Source organism: Silene latifolia, chromosome 7 (assembly GCF_048544455.1).
Source record: "Silene latifolia isolate original U9 population chromosome 7, ASM4854445v1, whole genome shotgun sequence".
In the NCBI taxonomy this organism is placed as follows: domain Eukaryota; kingdom Viridiplantae; phylum Streptophyta; class Magnoliopsida; order Caryophyllales; family Caryophyllaceae; genus Silene; species Silene latifolia.
In genome coordinates this window covers 114,373,827-114,391,445 of record NC_133532.1, presented here as the reverse complement: position 1 = coordinate 114,391,445, position 17,619 = coordinate 114,373,827, and the positions used below count along the sequence as shown (strand labels likewise).

Here is a 17,619-nt window from a genome sequence, read left to right as displayed (position 1 = left end):
TGTCTATTATGTAAGTAAGAGCCTACTGGATGCAGAGATCAGGTATGGCCTGCTTGAAAAATATGTTTTAGCTTTAATTATGAGTTGCACAAAATTAAGACCATACTTTGAAAGCCACCCTATAATAGTCAGAACCAATCTTCCTATCAAGTCTGTACTTAGGAAGCCAGAATTGTCCGGACGAATGTGTAAATGGTCAGTCCAGCTGAGCACATACAATATAACATTTGAACCAAGGACAGCAATTAAGTCACAAGCATTAGCAGACTTTGTGGCTGATTTTAGTCCGACCCTAGAACCCGACCTAATAAAAGAAGTGAATAAAGCGACCAGCGACCAAACAGGACCTAGAATGGACCCTATTCGTCGATGGTGCGACCAACATGAGGGGCACGGGCACGGGGGTAGTACTAAAATCGCCACAGGGGGATAAGATAGTACAGGCTTTAAGTTGTGCATTTGAGGCTACCAACAATGAGGCGGAATATGAAGACCTAATAGCCGGATTAAAGGTATGTATTGACCTTGGTGTGCAAAACCTAAAGGTACGTACTGATTCCCTTCTTATCTCCAACCAAGTAAATGGGATATATACTGCAAAAGACTCCAAAATGATGCTTTATCTGGATGTTGTTCAAATTTTAAAAGGAAAATTTCGAAATTTCAATATTGACCAAATTCCCTGGGACTTGAATACCCAGGCCGATGCTCTAGCCGGCCTAGGATCTAACTTCAATCCCCTAGACTTCGACAAAATACCCATCGTACATTTACTAGAACCTGCAATAAATAAACAAGATGAAAGTTTCCCAATTTATATTGCCAATTCTTGGACAAAACCCTACTATGACTGGCTACAACAAGGAATCCTTCCCCTAAATAAGCAAGATGCCAGAGCACTAAAAATAAAAGCTGCTTCGTATACTATTATTGACAACGTGCTTTTTAAGAAATCGCAGGTCGGGCCGTACCTCGGATGCCTAGAACCACAAGAAGTCGAGTGAGATATTATCGAAATCCATGAAGGATACTGTGGAAATCATAAAGGTGGAAGAAGCCTGGCAAGCAAAGTACTCAGAACAGGTTATTATTGGCCCACCTTGAGGGCCGATTGCCTGGAATTCAGCTCTAAATGTAAAGCGTGTCAGATTCACGGACCATATATCCATCAGCCATCTGAGGAACTACATTCCATATCCGCACCCTGGCCATTTATGAAATGGGGCATGGACATAGTAGGGAAACTACCTCAAGCACCCGGACAAAAAGTTTTTATGATAGCAATGACTGACTACTTTTCCAAGTGGATAAAAGCTGATTCATACAGGCAAGTCAAGGAAAAGGATATCATAGCATTCATCAAACACAACATCATATGTAGATATGGCATCCCCTCCGAAATAGTATGCAACAATGGCACGCAATTTGTGGGAAAAGAAGCACCGCCATTATCCGTGCTCAATGGAACATCAACTGGTAACATCCACACCAGGATATCCAAAATCTAACGGTCGGCAGAATCCGGTAATAAGGTGGTAATCACTGCATAAAGAAGAAGCTGGAAAGAAGAAAAGGCAGATGGGTCAAGAACTCCCCCTGGTCCTCGGGTGTGACAGAACCACGCCTAAAACATCCACAGGCCAAACCCCTACTCCTTGGTCTATGGATGTGAAGCAAGTAATCCCTACCGAGGTAGACATTCCATCAACCAGATGCGGCTGAACACAATAACAAGCAATATACCTCTAATGGAGGACAACCTGGACTTAACGGAAGAGCTAAGAGATGCAACAAGAGATCGATTAGCAAAGATATCGGCAAAGAGTTGCGAAAAGCTACAACAAGATGTCAAAGCCAGGGTATTCGGGGTAGGAGACCTTGTCCTCGGGAAAGTCTTCCAAAACACAAAAGAAAAGAATGCTGGCAAATTGGCCCCAACCTGGGAAGGTCCCTACCTGATTGACTCAATAGTCGGCCAGGGAGCTTATAGATTACAAACCCTGGACGGCGAAATGATCCCAAGAGCTTGGAATATTGCACATTTAAAACTATTCCACATATAAAATATATCTCTCAATCCAGGTATAATTTTTCACCTTGACATTTCTTGCCTGGCTTGATATGAAACTACATGTATGATACTTGCCATTATATGAATAAATGCCGTATATGATTTCTTCAAATTATGTGCCCAAGTACTTATCTATGTTCTCATATTTACTTTTACCAAGTAGAATCTTCAATACTTGTTTTACATACTGCATTTTATTTAAAACAAATCTTAAAGATTGGGGGCCACCCCACCAAATATCCAAGCGATATCCAAATTTCGATTTGCAAAACGAGCCTTTAAATATTGAGCTCCACTTAACATACAAATCCGGAAAACTCCTTCCTGACTTGTATAACATAAATGGGTCATAAGCCCTCCAGACAGGCAGGGGACGTAAGCCCTCCAGGCATGTGCAACAACCCCACCCAAAAAAAAAAAACGGCGATCCAAGACAAAAATTGGCCCGATCCAGTCAAATAACTGGTCAGATCCAGTACACATCCAACTTTACAAAAGTACTTTGTCAAAACACAAAAAGAAAGAAACAAAGACCAAATATTTATTCATCCAAAATAATTGGCCCTACCACACACCTAATAATCATCCATTCCAGGGACATCCCCCCTGGATGGGCCAAAAAATTCCTAAATATTCATTCCAGGGACATTCCCCCTGGATAGACCAAAACCTAAAAGAAAAACACAAATCTAAGTTATTTTTGAGCCAGTAACCGACTCACAACCATCCACCATTTCCTGGTCATCAGATTTTGATTTGGAAGGAGGAGAATCCACTTCTTCTTCTTGACCCATATTGGCCAAATCAGGATACTGAGCGTCCAATGCAGTCTCATCCCGGTCCGGATCCCAATTAGCCCGGTCAGATTCCGGATCCCTCATAGCATCAACCCGGCCTTTCCCGAAGAAGTACTGAGCAGCATCAGCCAGCCGCGCCTCCACTAATTCCTTTTCAGCAGCAAGCTCCTCATTTTTTTCTCAACTGATCCTCCATTGCCTGCTTCTCAGCCTCCAACTCTTGCCTGACAACCTTCTCAGCATTTTTTGCGGCCACCTCACAAACTATAGCAGCCCTAGTTGCCTCTAATTTGTCCCCACTGGGATTGAAGTACTACTTCATTACTCTTGGATGTGTGCAGGTCACGATTAAGGTTATCCAGTTTTTCCTCCAAACTAGAAACCCTGGCCTGGGCATCCCTGAGCTGACAAGCAGTAGCCAACCCGACATCCAATCCCTACAAAAAAAAAAAAAAAAAAATCAATCAGCCAAGTACAAAGCAAAACAAAAAGCACATGAACAATTAAAAATATCCCTTTACAACTAACCTCCTTAGCCTGAGAAGCAAGTTCAGCAGCCTTTGTCACAAGAGAAGTCAGAATAGAAACCACTCTGGTAGACGACTCAAGAGTATTAGCAGACAAGAGCTGGCCGCCCATTTTTGCAGAAAATTCATTTATCCGTGCCCGGGCATCATCCATGTCATCAATCCTAGCAGGCACTTGCCTTATACTCCTGATTGGCTGAGCTTGGATAGGCTCTTTCTCTCCCTCCTCCTCTTCAAGGATAACATCTTCCCTCTTCCTTTTTGGAGCCTGGACGACCTCCGGTGACACTAGCCTGGGTGGATCTTGGGAAGGCTGGACATCAGAAACCAGAATATCAAGCGTTTTGTCACTCCCACTAGCCTCCTGGCTCTTGGACTGTTCAGCAATCCTAGCCACCCCAGCCTTCAAATCTTTTGCAGAAAAGCTGACCAACCTAGCAGAAGACCTAAATACTGAATACATAAAGAATATACGTAAGTATCAGATGAGAAGCGACAAGAAGATAGCAATTAACATAAAAACGTATAGAAGACATACATGAAAGAGCAGTAGAGCTAGGCTTGCCTTTGGGTACCTTGACCCCAGTCAGTGTGTTCTTCATATACCGGGGCAATAATTCCCTGCCCAAACTAGCTGGCCAGGCCCTCTCTTCCTCAGGAATAGCAAGGAAAGCCTCTATCCTGGAAATAGCTTCCTCGTCAAGAGGATCAAAGTTCCAATCAGGGGCTGCAAAAACCGCCAAAAAGACACAGGTGAAAATCAAAACCTATTAATTTCATGTAATATATATTGCAAAATAAGAGTACAGGAAACCTACCACTCTCCAAGGGAGGATATCTCAGATAATCAAAGCCTGATCCCAGAGTCTCAGTCCGGATAAACAGGAAAGTCTTTGCCCAACTTTTATCGTCTCCAGAGTCCAGGTTAGTAATTAATGGAGACATTTTCGACTTGATTCTCAAATTAAAACGACCATTAACTGGATTTTTCATATGATAAATTGCCTTGATATCGTTAAGGGTAATTGTGAGATTGTGCTTAGCACATAAATTTTCAACAGAATGGATAAGTTTCCAAACCATTGGCATAATCTGAAAAGGTGATACTTCCATTGCACGAATGGTATTGATCATTAAAGGGGTAAAAGGTAACTTACAGCCTGCTTTGAACGCCCATTCAAAAATACAGAACCAACCAGGTGACACCAGTTAGCTCGATTTGGACAAGATTCGAGAATCCATACCTCGGTCGACTCAGAATTATTTTCTTCTCCCTTAATATCTTGTCATAATTTGTTTTCAACAAGTTCTCTTCAGGAAAGTAAGGATCCAAAGATTGAAGGGCAGTGAAAACAGAATCCTGGTACTTAAAAGCCACATCACGAGCAGGAGGATTAATTTCCATCACCTCTTCCTCCTGGACATCTGTGGGTTCACGCTCAGCAGCTGACCATATCCGAGATGCGGCAGTTTTTTTCGGGATACGGGACGTTTTTGGCTCCCATATCTTTTATTGTTTGATTTATTGTTATGAAGTTAAATTATTGAAAAAGTATAAACTAGCGAACAAGACTCTGGGAAATAGGGGAGAATTTCAGAAGAAAATTTGGCAAAGAAAGTGGAAGAAATTTGGTGAAGAACAACCTCGCCCCAAATACCGTATTTATAGAGAATGTATAACGGTATGGAAACCCTAGAAATTGCAAAACTGTCAGCATGACATAACTTAGCCGTTGCAGTGTTCAACGGTAACTAGGAGTCTAAGAGTCATTGAATAAATATGATTCTTCTTATTGTTTAACCCGGTAAAGTTGACATCCCACCCCTGGCCAGATCCAGCATGGGTAAAATGTCAAAGGGGCAATTGTTAGGCCCAGTTTAGCCTGGTCTGACTCCAACCTAGCCTGACCTTATTAGTCTGATTGAAGTAACCTGGGACCGGACAAGTCTAACTACTATTCAGCTATTGAAGAATATTATAGCAAGAAGGCAACTAAATCCTGGAAGAGAAGCCTGATGGTAAGTACAGAATAACCTGGCAGAGCATTAAAACAGGCTGGATTGAGAAAGATAAACAAGAAATGCAGTTATTGGGAATAAATAATCGTGTCCTATACTCAAGGAAGACCAAGTCCAACCATAAGACCCTATCATCTATGAATCAAGACGGAAAGGAGAGAAAGAGCTGAGGATTCGTTAAAAGAAGAATAAGTCAAGCGGATTAATAGGGAGCATGCCCTATTAATCAGGCAAGAACTCCTACATTTGGGGAAGAGGTTGATCATTGTAACGTTGATCATTGTAACGTTGAGAAGAGTGACGTTAATAGAGAAGAGAACTATATATAGCTTTTGTAAATAGATAATGGGGGATCAATTTTGACTCTTTAATTATTCTACACTTTTTCTATCTTTCATTACTCTTAAAATATCCGATCTTATATACTAATCTGTACTCTGTTCGTCCATATAATATAAACAATATTCTCTATACTTAAGTCTTCTTCTTATTGTTTATTCCTTAATCTCTACCAAATACATAGAACTAGATACCCAAATTACTCTCTAATCAGGCCGGATCCGTTCAGGAAAATCCTGCTAAAACAACCATAAAGTGGCACTTCTCCCAGTTCATCACAAGATTAACCTCAATACAGCGCTGCAACACTTTCTCAAGGTTAGACAGACAGTTAGAAAAATCACTTCCATAAACACTGAAATCGTCCATGAAAACTTCCATAATAGACTCAATATACTCTGAAAACATCCCCATCATACACCTTTGAAAGGTGGCAGGGGCATTACATAAACCAAAAGGCATCCTGCAATAAGCAAAAACGCCCCGAGGACAAGTAAATATAGTCTTAACTTGATCGTCTGGGTGAATAGGGATCTGAAAGAACCCAGAGTACCTGTCTAAATAGCAGAAAAATTTATGAGAAGCTAACCTTTCTACCATTTGATCAATAAAAGGAAGGGGAAAGTGATCTTTCTTGGTGGCGGAATTAAGCTGTCTGTAATCTATGCACATCCGCCAACAAGTCACTACTCGAGTAGGTATTAACTCATCCTTATCATTCTTAACTACAGTTGTCCCTCCTTTCTTCGGGACCACCTGTACTGGACTCACCCATTTGGAATGACCAACAGAATAAATAATACTGCGTCGGCGACGGCCTTCATTACCTCAGCCATCACAACATCCTGCATCTTCTGGTTTAGTCTGCGCTGACCCTGTCTGCAAGGTTTGTGATCTTCCTCCAGCTCTATCCTGTGCATACAAATATTGGGACTAATCCCCTTGATATCGTCCAGTGAATAGCCCAGTGCTTTCCTGTTTTTCTTAAGTACAGCTAACAAAGAGGTTAGCTGATCATTATCAAGCTTAGCTCTAACAATGACTGGAAACTGCTCAGTATCGTCTAAGAAAACATATTTTAGATGAGAAGGGAGAGGCTTACGCTCTGGTACCTTTACCTCAATGGAGCAAAGAGTGCTAATCATCTATTCCACTTGCTCTCCCTCAGCTTCGGTGAGTTCAGGCTCATCTAAATCATCAACAAGCAAATCCAACACAGCGTCATCGTCATCTGGGCTATCTGCAAACTCATCAAAAAGCATTAGAGCTTCTAGTGGGTCCTTCATGAAAGAACCCGACCAGAAGTCATAAATAGACTCGTCAAAAATATCAACCGAATAGCAAATATCCTCTATCATTGGCCAAGCCAAAGTACTAGGCAGACTGAAAGTGATCGCGTCATCCCCTACTGCAAGAGTCAAACGCCCTTGTTTGACATCAATGACGGCCCCAGCTGTACAAAGGAATGGTCTTCCTAAGATAATCGGGGTCCGGGTGTCCTCAGCTATATCTAAAACAATGAAATCTATTGGAATAAAGAGCTTGCCTATTTTCACAGGCACATCCTCTAAGACACCTAAGGGCTTCCTAACAGATCTATCAGCCATCTGTAGGGTAATGTTAGTCACTTTAAGATGACTCATGTTCAATTTCTTGCAGACAGATAGGGGCATGACACTGACACTGGCTCCTAAGTCACAAAGAGCCTTATCAATAACCACATTGCCTATAATACAGGTAATAGAGAAGCTACCCGGGTCTTTCATTTTAGGTGGAGCCTTGTTCAAAAGCAAATTACTAGATTCTTCCACAAATGAAACTGTCTCAAATTCACTTAAATCTCTCTTACGCGTCACAATATCTTTCATAAACTTAGCGTAAGTAGGTACCTGAGTAACAAGTTCGGTGAAAGGGACAGTTACCTGGAGGTTCTTCACAACGTCCACAAACTTACACTCATCGTCGCTTGATCTTTGCGTCCTTGGGACGACCGGGAAGGGCACTCGGTAGCAATGAGTGTACCCGCAACTTTCTCTTTACCTTTATCGGTCGTGGACGTCTCCACAAAGCAGGGAAGATGACACAAAGTAGAGGAATTAGATAGTAAAATAGGATCTCCGCCGCTTCTGGTACTCGATCGAGTACTTTTATCACTTGATCGAGTGATTTCATGTTGAGAAATACTCGATCGACCGCTTTCCTCACTCGATCGACCATTCCCTTTTTCTGCCTTACTCGATCGAGCATTTTTATCACTTGATCGAGCGATTTCTTCAGCAAACTTACTCGATCGAGTAAGAATATCACTCGATCGACCATCTTCGATTTGTGCACTTCTCGATCGACTATAATTATCACTCGATCGAGTGACGGGATGAATTAAATCACTCGATCGAGTAGATTTTTCACTCGATCGAGTGTCTGGAACACACGCAGCAACAATTTCGTCCAGAAACTCATCTATATCATCCTCCGGGGTATCTTCAGCTATCAAAACCCCGTCTTCTGGTACTTTTGGCTCTTCATGAGTAAGGCCAACTTGGAGATTCATTGCATTGGCTGAATCGCATGTCGGTAGAGGCTTAGCTTGGTCTTTCGCGAGTGTTAAATGCGCGACTTGTTCTCTTAATTCTGCTATGACAGTTTCTTTCCTATTGCACTTCTCCTGAAACTGTTGTGTTATGCTAAACATAAAGGATTTCATTTCAGCAATTTCTTGATTTGCAGGAGGAGAAACCGGTTGCGGCGCTGGCGTAGAAAGAGTAGGAGCATTCCTTATTTCTTCGTACAGTTGAGAAAAAGGAACTCCTTGCTTGTATTTTTGATAAGCAAGGATGCGCTCTGTACTTGCCAGGCATCCAATAGGGTCATGCCCTTCCATACCACATCTACCACATAGCTCAACATACTCAGTAATCGAACAAACCGGAGCACTCTCGCCTGAAGCTTCTGTAATCTCCACATTACCTAGACTTTTGCTAGGACCTTCCACTGCAGCAGTTGCTGACTCAATAACTTGCTCACTACCTCGGGGATTTCCATATTCAGAGACATGAATAGCCATCTCCTCAATGAGACGCCAACCTTGGCCATCTTCAACATTCTTCATGAATCTCCCTTTAGCTACGCTGTCAAGAATAGCTCTCTCGCTCCTATATAACCCATTGTAGAATTGGGTACAAAGGAACCATTTCTTGAACCCGTGATGAGGCACAGAGCGGACAAGCTTCTTGAACCTAGTCCAAGCCCCATTCAAATCTTCAGTAGACAGCTGCTCAAAAGAACTAATCTGAGCTCTCAAGGCATTGGTGCGCTGCGGTGGAAAATATCGCCTGTAAAAGGCTAAAGCAAGGGAACTCCAGTCGGTTACACTGGCTACCTCCCTATCAAGATCTCTCAACCACTCTCGGGCATCATCAGCTAAAGAAAAGGGAAAGAGGGCTCCCTTTACTTTGTCTTGTGTCACCCCAGCAGAAAGAGGAATGATAGAGCAATACTCTGTAAACAGCTCTATTGCCTGCATGGATCTTCTTCAGGTACCCCCCTAAAGAGATTTCTCTCTACCAGCTGTATGTAAGATGGGTGGATTCCAAAGTTTCCCTGATCAGTAATGGGTAAGAGGAAACCTTTTGGAAGCGAATCCACAATAGGCTCTGAATGGCTGGCTAACTTAGGCATTCTGGCAAATAGACTTTACAAAGCAAACAAGTAACCTGCAAAACTAATCAAAAACTTTGCAGAAATGAGATCAGTATCAAGGAATAAATTCCTTGAGATGGGAAACAAACTTAAATAAAGCAACAAAATTGCTCCACCTCCCCGGCAACGGCGCCAAAATTTGACAGGGCAGTCGTATACCTATCAAAAATAACCAACTGGCTCTAACTAATATAGCTAGGGAAGTCGGGTCGAATCCACAGGGAGATGGGAAAATGTCAGCCTCGTTTAAGTTCGTCAAGGTAACCAATTTGGAGGGTTTTTAATTGTGATATTCTAAACTAATGAGAGGATAGGGAAGAGAGAATAAGAGAATAAAGATTAACCAAGTAGAGAAAGACAGCTAAGACAGACGGTTCACCATAATCATTCAGTCAAGTAATCTAAGTCTCAGGTCAATGCAGATACGGTCTGAGGAGCAGTGAATATCTCCTTTCGGTCTCAATTCGCCCTAAAGTACAAATAGCTTAGCTTTCGCCCTAACTATAATGCCCTATTGTTCGCTACCAGTCTCGCCTATTCCAACCTTTCAGTCCAAGGTCAAGGGTCACTAAGATATAAATGCCTAATTGCGTCGACTCAATTAAATAGATACAATTAATTGCAGCAGTTAACAACAAAGATTATACCAACATTAACCCAATAAATCGATTACTTTCCCTTCATAATTATGGATCCCCTATAGTCTTAGCAGAGGGGAATTAGCTACGCATCATCATTGAACTAACAATAATAACAAATAGATAATCGAAACTAAACATGATAATAAACCTAATAAAGATCGAATTAAAGTAGAGATGAAATAATAAGAGGAGAATAGCAACACAAATGCAATAATTATGATTAAAGAATGAAAGAAGAATAATAATGTCAATCGTAATCCAAATCCGAGTAGCAAAAGTGTAAAGCAAGAACAAAATACAAGAACAGTAGCAAAGTATAGAGTAAAAGTCCGTCAGAGAGAGAGAGAGGAATGAATAAGTTCTTCTCCACCTGCCTTATACGAAAAATCCACTCTAAACCTAACCTATGGACTAATTACAAAAGCCCATACGAAAATTAGGCGGAAAAAGTCTATAGAAAGATAAACCACTCGATCGAGTGGAAATAAACCACTCGATCGAGTAACTAGCCATCAAACCTCTCGATCGAGTGGAAATAAACCACTCGATCGAGCACTCCTTACAATGTCTTCCTTTGTGTAAGCTTGAACTGCTCGATCGAGCAACTCCAATATATAAAGCATTCGATCGAGTAGAAAATCTACTCGATCGAGCTATCTTGGCACGTAAGACATCAAAATACTTCCCGAAACTAGCTCACTCGTCTTCCAGGTGTTAGATTTCCAAGCTCCGGCTCTTTATTCTCCTTAAATGCATGCAATTGGGACAAAATAGGCTCGATTTAGCTCCTTTTTGGTTTATTCCTGCAAAATACATAAAACGAACCAAAGTAGAATATTCGGGGGTATTTGTAGCTAGATGCTACATAATTAGTACGTAAATGCGTGTAAAAATGAGGTAAAAACCTTATATAAAATATACGCATCAGTTTACTTTGATGATATCTTGGTCTATAGTCCTTCCAAAGAATAGCACCTCAAGCATTTGCAAGTGTTGTTTGAAACTCTTAGGGAGCACAAGTTGTATGGGAAGCTAGAGAAGTGTTCTTTTATGCAAAATGAAGTCCAAGTCTTGGGCTTTATCATTTCTGACCGAGACATATTGGTTGATCAAGAGAAGGTTAAGGCAATCAAATCATGGCCTATACCTAAGAACATCATGGATGTAAGGAGTTTTCATGGGTTGGCATCATTCTATAGGAGGTTCATCAAAGATTTTAGCACACTTATGGCTCCTATAACCGAATGTATGAAGAAAGGGGAGTTCAAATGGGGAGACAAGGCCGAATCATCCTTCAATATCATCAAAGAGAAGCTTTGTGAGTCTCCTATTCTTACCTTGCCAAATTTCAATAAGTTGTTTGAAGTCGAGTGTGATGCTAGTGGCATTGGCATTGGGACTGTCCTTGTTCAAGAGCACAAGCCAATTGCTTACTTTAGTGAGAAATTAAGTGGTGCCAAGCTCAATTATTCAACCTATGATAAGGAGTTCTATGCTATTGTTCGAGCCTTAACCCATTGGAGTCACTACTTGAAACCCCGACCATTTGTCCTCCATTCTGATCATGAGGCTCTCAAATACATTAATGGTCAACACAAGCTCAATCATAGCCATGGTAAATGGGTGGAGTTCTTACAATCCTTCAACTTCTCAAGCAAGTACATAGAGGGGAAAGACAATATAGTGGCCGATGCATTGTCAAGGAGGTTCATTATGTTGAGTTTCATGGAGCAAAGGGTCCTTGGGTTCGAGTACATGAAAGAATTATATGTGGAAGATCCGGATTTTAAAGAAGAATGGGAGCTCCTTCAATCTGGCCAAATCAAGCTCAAGAGCAAATACTTGGTTCAAAATGGGTTCTTATTATTTGGAAACAAATTGTGTGTACCTAGGGGACCTTATAGAAATTTATTGATAAGGGAAGTTCACTCCAATGGTCTTGCCGGACACTTTGGCATTCAAAAGACCTATGACATACTCCAAGAGCAATTCTATTGCCCTAAGATGCTAGGGGATGTCCAAGATATGATCAAGAGGTGTGCTCCTTGTCAACAATCAAAATCCTACTTCTAAACAGGCCCCTACACTCCTTTACCGGTTCCAAATCAGCCATGGGAAGACATAAGCATGGATTTCATTGTTGTTTTACCAAGAACTCAAAGAGGGAAGGATTCAATCATGGTGGTTGTGGATAGATTTAGCAAAATGGCTCATTTCATTGCTTGCAAGAAAACCGAAGATGCAACTAGTGTGGTCGAGCTCTATTTCAAAGAAGTGGTCAAGCTACATGGTATTCCTAAGTCCACTGTCTCGGATAGGGATTCCAAGTTCATGAGTCGTTTTTGGAGGACCTTATGGAAGCTACTCAAAACAAGGCTCTTGTTTAGCACCTCCCATCACCCTCAAACTGGTGGGCAAACGGAAGTTAGCAACAAGACCTTGGGGAGGATCCTTAGATGCACGGTTGCTAGGTCATTGAAAGATTGGGACCTCAAACTATCTCAAGCCGAGTTTGCCTTCAACCGAGCCCCCTCCACAACCACGGGCAAGTCTCCATTTGAGATGGTATATGGCGTGAATCCTATGATGCCTACTGATTTGGCACCCATCAAAAGAAATACCATTGATTATGATGCTAAGAAAAGGGTTGAACAAATGCTCCATGTCCATGAACAAGTCAAGAAGCAAATTGAGAAGGCTAATGAGGCTCACAAGGCCAAATCCAAGGGTGTTAAGGGAACCAAAAGCTTTGAACCCGGAGATCTTGTTTGGATACACTTGAGAAAAGAAAGATTTCCAGAAAAAAGAAAGAATAAGCTCATGCCTAGAGCTGATGGTCCATTCGAAGTACTTGAGAAGTTTGGGTCCAATGCATACAAGATAAACTTTCTCGGAGAATATGGAGTCCATGGAACTTTCAATGTTGGAGATTTAAGTCCTTATTATGAAGAGATTGAGGAGGATAAGCTCGAGGATTTGAGGGCAAATCCTTTTCAAGAAGGGAAGATTGAAACGAATCAAACCGAGAAAGGCCTTATTTCACCCGGTTTTGGACCTCGTCACAATTTGAGGTCTAACACCAAAACCGTCTAAGAAGTCATGGCTCCAGCTGTCCTAATTCTTATCTTGGGTGAGTTTGGGACGTTTTTGTGTAGGATCTTTTATCTCCTAGAGCTACCATTCAGATTTTAATTGAAGAAACATTGCAAAGGTACAAGGGGACCCGGTTTTGAACAATGAGCTAAATGTCGCTATCAATCTTTCTTCTTTTGTTCCAACAAAGCTCAAGAGACTTTTTGGCTGCAGCATGGGAGTCTTACACGGTTTCTCAAGCCCCCAATCAGTCCATATAATCATAAATAAGAAGTTGAGCTACAAACAAGGAAGATTGGACTATTAGTTTACTTTCTTTACTTTATGTCATTTTCATTTCAGCATTGTAAGAGTCCTTGGCTGCCGTTTTTTGTGCTCTTTAGCTGCTCATTTTGTGGCCCTTAGATGCAACTTGTAATCAAGGGTCAAGATTGTAAGCCTTGGTCTATATAAACCAAGCTAGGCACTTGAGAACTTCAGATTTGAATGAACATTAATACAAGTGAAAACCTAGTTTTTCTCTTAAAATTCTTTGCTTTGTGCTAGAAGACCCTCCTATGCTTAGTGCTAGGGGGTTGAGTGAGTTCTTTGCTAGGTGCTTGGTTTAATTCATATCCAATTCACTCGATCCTTAGCATTTGAGTGTCGGTTTTCAGCTCCATTTCTGTCCAAATTCGAGTCTTAGTAGTTTTATTCCACCCGTGATTCTGTAAGTAGACTTAACTTGAATGTGTATTGTTAATTCAAACCCAAAATAACCTAATCCGATATTCCGATCGACCCAAATTCTTCCAACGTAAAACTACCGGGCTCAAACTAAACCCATCCATACCCAACCACCCGTTTGCCCCGATCTAGTTTTCCTTTTAAGATAGTCCTAATTTGAACATCATGAAAAAAACCAATGCCAAAAGCTGAATCTATTGGGCTAATAATAAATCAACCTTAAAACACATATACACAATCAACAAGTCCAAAACTTGTAAAATTTGCTCCGGCCCACCATTCACACCTTACCATAATACCAAATCATCAGTCAACAATCCAAAATTCTAGAACTTCCCAAAAAATCGGCTATTATTTCTCCAACAAAACAAATAAGGAAAGAAGATTCGAGAACACACGCGCCTCACCCCTCCTCAAACCCTTCCTTCACTACTATATAACCTCCCAAATCTCTCTCTCCATCCATTCAATTCAATTCAAATTCATAGTCTTCAATCACAAACCCTAATTTACAATCTTCAATCAATTTCTCAAGCTATTTTCTGTAACCTCGTGATTTTGTAATACTGTGAACTACAATGGCGGGCAAAGGAGAAGGTCCAGCAATCGGAATCGATCTCGGTACGACATACTCGTGTGTCGGAGTATGGCAGCATGACCGTGTCGAGATTATTGCTAATGATCAGGGTAATCGAACCACGCCGTCTTATGTCGCTTTTACTGATTCTGAAAGGTTAATTGGTGATGCTGCCAAGAATCAGGTCGCCATGAACCCTATCAACACCGTTTTCGGTATGTCTCCATATAATCTTTTCTTCTTTTCGCTTGTAATTTTAACTATTTATTCAAATTTTGTGTTAGTTCATGTATTGTGTTAGTTTTTATTGGTGAAGTAATAATCTTATGCACTGATGTTAGTTGTTAATAATTGTGTTTTTGTGTTGTTGTTTTCCAAAATTCTGGATAGTTTTGGCTTGATTGTTCATCTGTCTTCGCTAATTTGCTATCTTTTTCTCGTATATCCAGAATGTTGTCCGATTTTTGTAGCGATTCTGTTGTAAATTCGATGCAATTTTGAAAATTGTTTACAGTACAGTCTCTTTTCTCCTTTTTCGCTTATAATTTTGGTTGCTTGTTGATTTATTCAAATTTTGTGTTCTTACATTGTTATACAAAGATATTGATAGTAACATAGTAATTTGAGCTAGTGTTGTTAGCTGTATGATTGTATATGTGCGTTTTTTTTGGTGGAGATTTGGATACTTAGAGTTTTGGTAATCTATGCTGGTGGATTAGCAATTGTTGTCTCGATTATCCTGAGAGTCTGGTGATGTCTGAATCAAGTATAAACTTGTTTATCTTAATCCTAAGCTGTGATACTTCAATTGTAATGTGTATACTCGTTATGGGACGATTTTCTTACCTACTGCTGTGATCGTCCTTATGACAGATGCGAAGAGGTTGATTGGTAGGAGATTCAGTGATGCATCAGTTAAAGATGACATGAAGCACTGGCCATTCAAGGTTGTTGCGGGCCCAGGTGATAAGCCGATGATTGTTGTCAACTACAAAGGCGAGGAGAAGCAGTTTTCTGCTGAGGAAATCTCTTCCATGGTTCTCACTAAGATGAAGGAGATTGCCGAGGCTTTTCTTGGGACAACTGTGAAGAATGCTGTTGTTACTGTCCCTGCCTATTTCAATGACTCCCAGAGGCAGGCCACCAAGGATGCTGGTGTTATTTCTGGTTTGAATGTTATGCGTATTATCAATGAACCTACTGCTGCTGCCATTGCTTATGGTCTTGATAAGAAGGCCACTAGCACCGGTGAGAAGAATGTGTTGATTTTTGATCTCGGTGGTGGGACGTTTGATGTGTCGTTGCTTACTATTGAGGAGGGTATTTTTGAGGTGAAAGCTACTGCTGGTGATACCCACCTTGGTGGTGAGGATTTTGACAACAGGATGGTCAATCACTTTGTTCAAGAATTTAAGAGGAAGAACAAGAAAGACATTAGTGGAAATCCGAGGGCATTGAGGAGGTTGAGAACAGCTTGTGAGAGGGCGAAGAGGACCCTCTCTTCAACTGCCCAGACTACAATTGAGATTGATTCTCTCTATGAGGGTGTCGATTTCTACACCACTATCACCCGTGCCCGTTTTGAGGAATTGAACATGGATTTGTTCAGAAAGTGTATGGAGCCCGTTGAGAAGTGTTTGAGAGATGCCAAGATGGACAAGAGCACTGTCCATGATGTTGTTCTTGTTGGTGGATCGACCAGAATTCCGAAAGTCCAGCAGCTTTTGCAGGACTTTTTCAATGGCAAGGAGCTTTGCAAGAGCATCAATCCTGATGAGGCTGTTGCTTATGGAGCTGCTGTCCAGGCTGCTATCTTGAGCGGTGAGGGTAACGAGAAGGTCCAAGACTTGTTGCTTCTTGATGTTACCCCTCTGTCTCTTGGTTTGGAGACAGCCGGCGGTGTCATGACTGTGTTGATCCCCAGGAACACGACTATCCCGACTAAGAAGGAACAGGTCTTCTCCACTTACTCCGACAACCAGCCTGGTGTGTTAATCCAGGTGTTCGAGGGGGAGAGAACTCGAACTCGTGACAACAATTTGCTGGGCAAATTTGAACTGTCAGGCATTCCACCAGCTCCCAGAGGTGTTCCTCAGATCACTGTGTGCTTTGATATTGATGCCAATGGCATCCTAAATGTGTCAGCCGAGGATAAGACCACTGGTCAAAAGAACAAGATTACCATCACCAACGACAAGGGTAGGCTCTCTAAAGAAGACATCGAGAAGATGGTTCAAGAGGCGGAGAAGTACAAGTCGGAGGACGAGGAACATAAAAAGAAGGTTGAAGCCAAGAACGCCTTGGAGAACTATGCTTATAACATGAAGAACACGGTTAGGGATGAGAAGATCGGAGGCAAGCTTTCTGAAGCGGACAAGAAGAAGATCAATGATGCCATTGATGAGACCATCTCATGGCTTGATGGTAACCAGCTTGCCGAAGCTGATGAGTTTGATGATAAGATGAAGGAGCTTGAGAGCATCTGCAACCCGATTATTGCAAAGATGTACCAGGGTGCAGGTGGTGATGGTGGAGCGCCCATGGATGATGATATCCCTGCTGGTGCTGGTGGTGCTGGTCCTAAAATTGAGGAAGTCGACTAAGCTAAACTGTTATCTTGCGATATGTTTGTGGTTTTGTTGATTGTTATTGTTGTTTTGATGGTCGGTACATGAACAATATCTGGGTAATTTGTGTGGGATGTTTTTTAATATAATACTTGCAGCTGAGTTCGTTGGAGCTTTAGTTGCTTGTTTTGTTCATTGCTTTTGTGATAGTAACTAGTGAACTGCTAATTATGAAGTAGTAAAAATCCTTAGCTTTACGCTCAAATGTTCCGTAACAAGAATTCTAAATTTGTGACGGCAATACAAAGTTTGTATAAAACTGTTCAACATGATGGTGATGGTTATTTCAATCAGAATTTATGCAGCTCTAATTGAATATAACAAAAAGGCGATGGATAAACCTTTGTCTGGATCGTAAAGCAAAATTCTTGGAAAATTTGGACCGTAAAGCAAAATTCTTAGAAAATTTGGACCGAGACTCGGCCAAATACTGAAATCTGGTTCCAATCGGCCAAATACTGAAATCTGGTTCCAATCCGGTCAGTAGTGCACACCTCTACTGG

At 41.4% G+C, this 17,619-nt stretch overlaps 1 protein-coding gene across 1 annotated transcript; it reads left to right on the top strand.

The window, feature by feature from the left end:
- The first annotated feature begins 14,084 nt into the window (after positions 1-14,084).
- On the top strand, positions 14,085-17,251 carry LOC141592591 (heat shock cognate 70 kDa protein 2-like). The gene is made up of 2 exons (XM_074413320.1): positions 14,085-14,704; positions 15,363-17,251. Exons 1-2 carry the CDS (start codon positions 14,491-14,493, stop codon positions 17,090-17,092), a joined length of 1,944 nt encoding a protein of 647 aa, XP_074269421.1. The 5' UTR covers positions 14,085-14,490; the 3' UTR covers positions 17,093-17,251.
- Positions 17,252-17,619: the final 368 nt, after the last annotated feature.

What these genes read in the sequence shown, in the direction of transcription:
- LOC141592591 (XM_074413320.1), top strand. Translation starts at nt 14,491, where the DNA reads ATGGCGGGCAAAGGAGAAGGTCCAGCAATCGGAATCGATCTCGGTACG. An exon ending in CCCTATCAACACCGTTTTCG is followed by an intron (nt 14,705 to 15,362) that starts GTATGTCTCCAT and finishes TCCTTATGACAG; the next exon opens with ATGCGAAGAGGTTGATTGGT.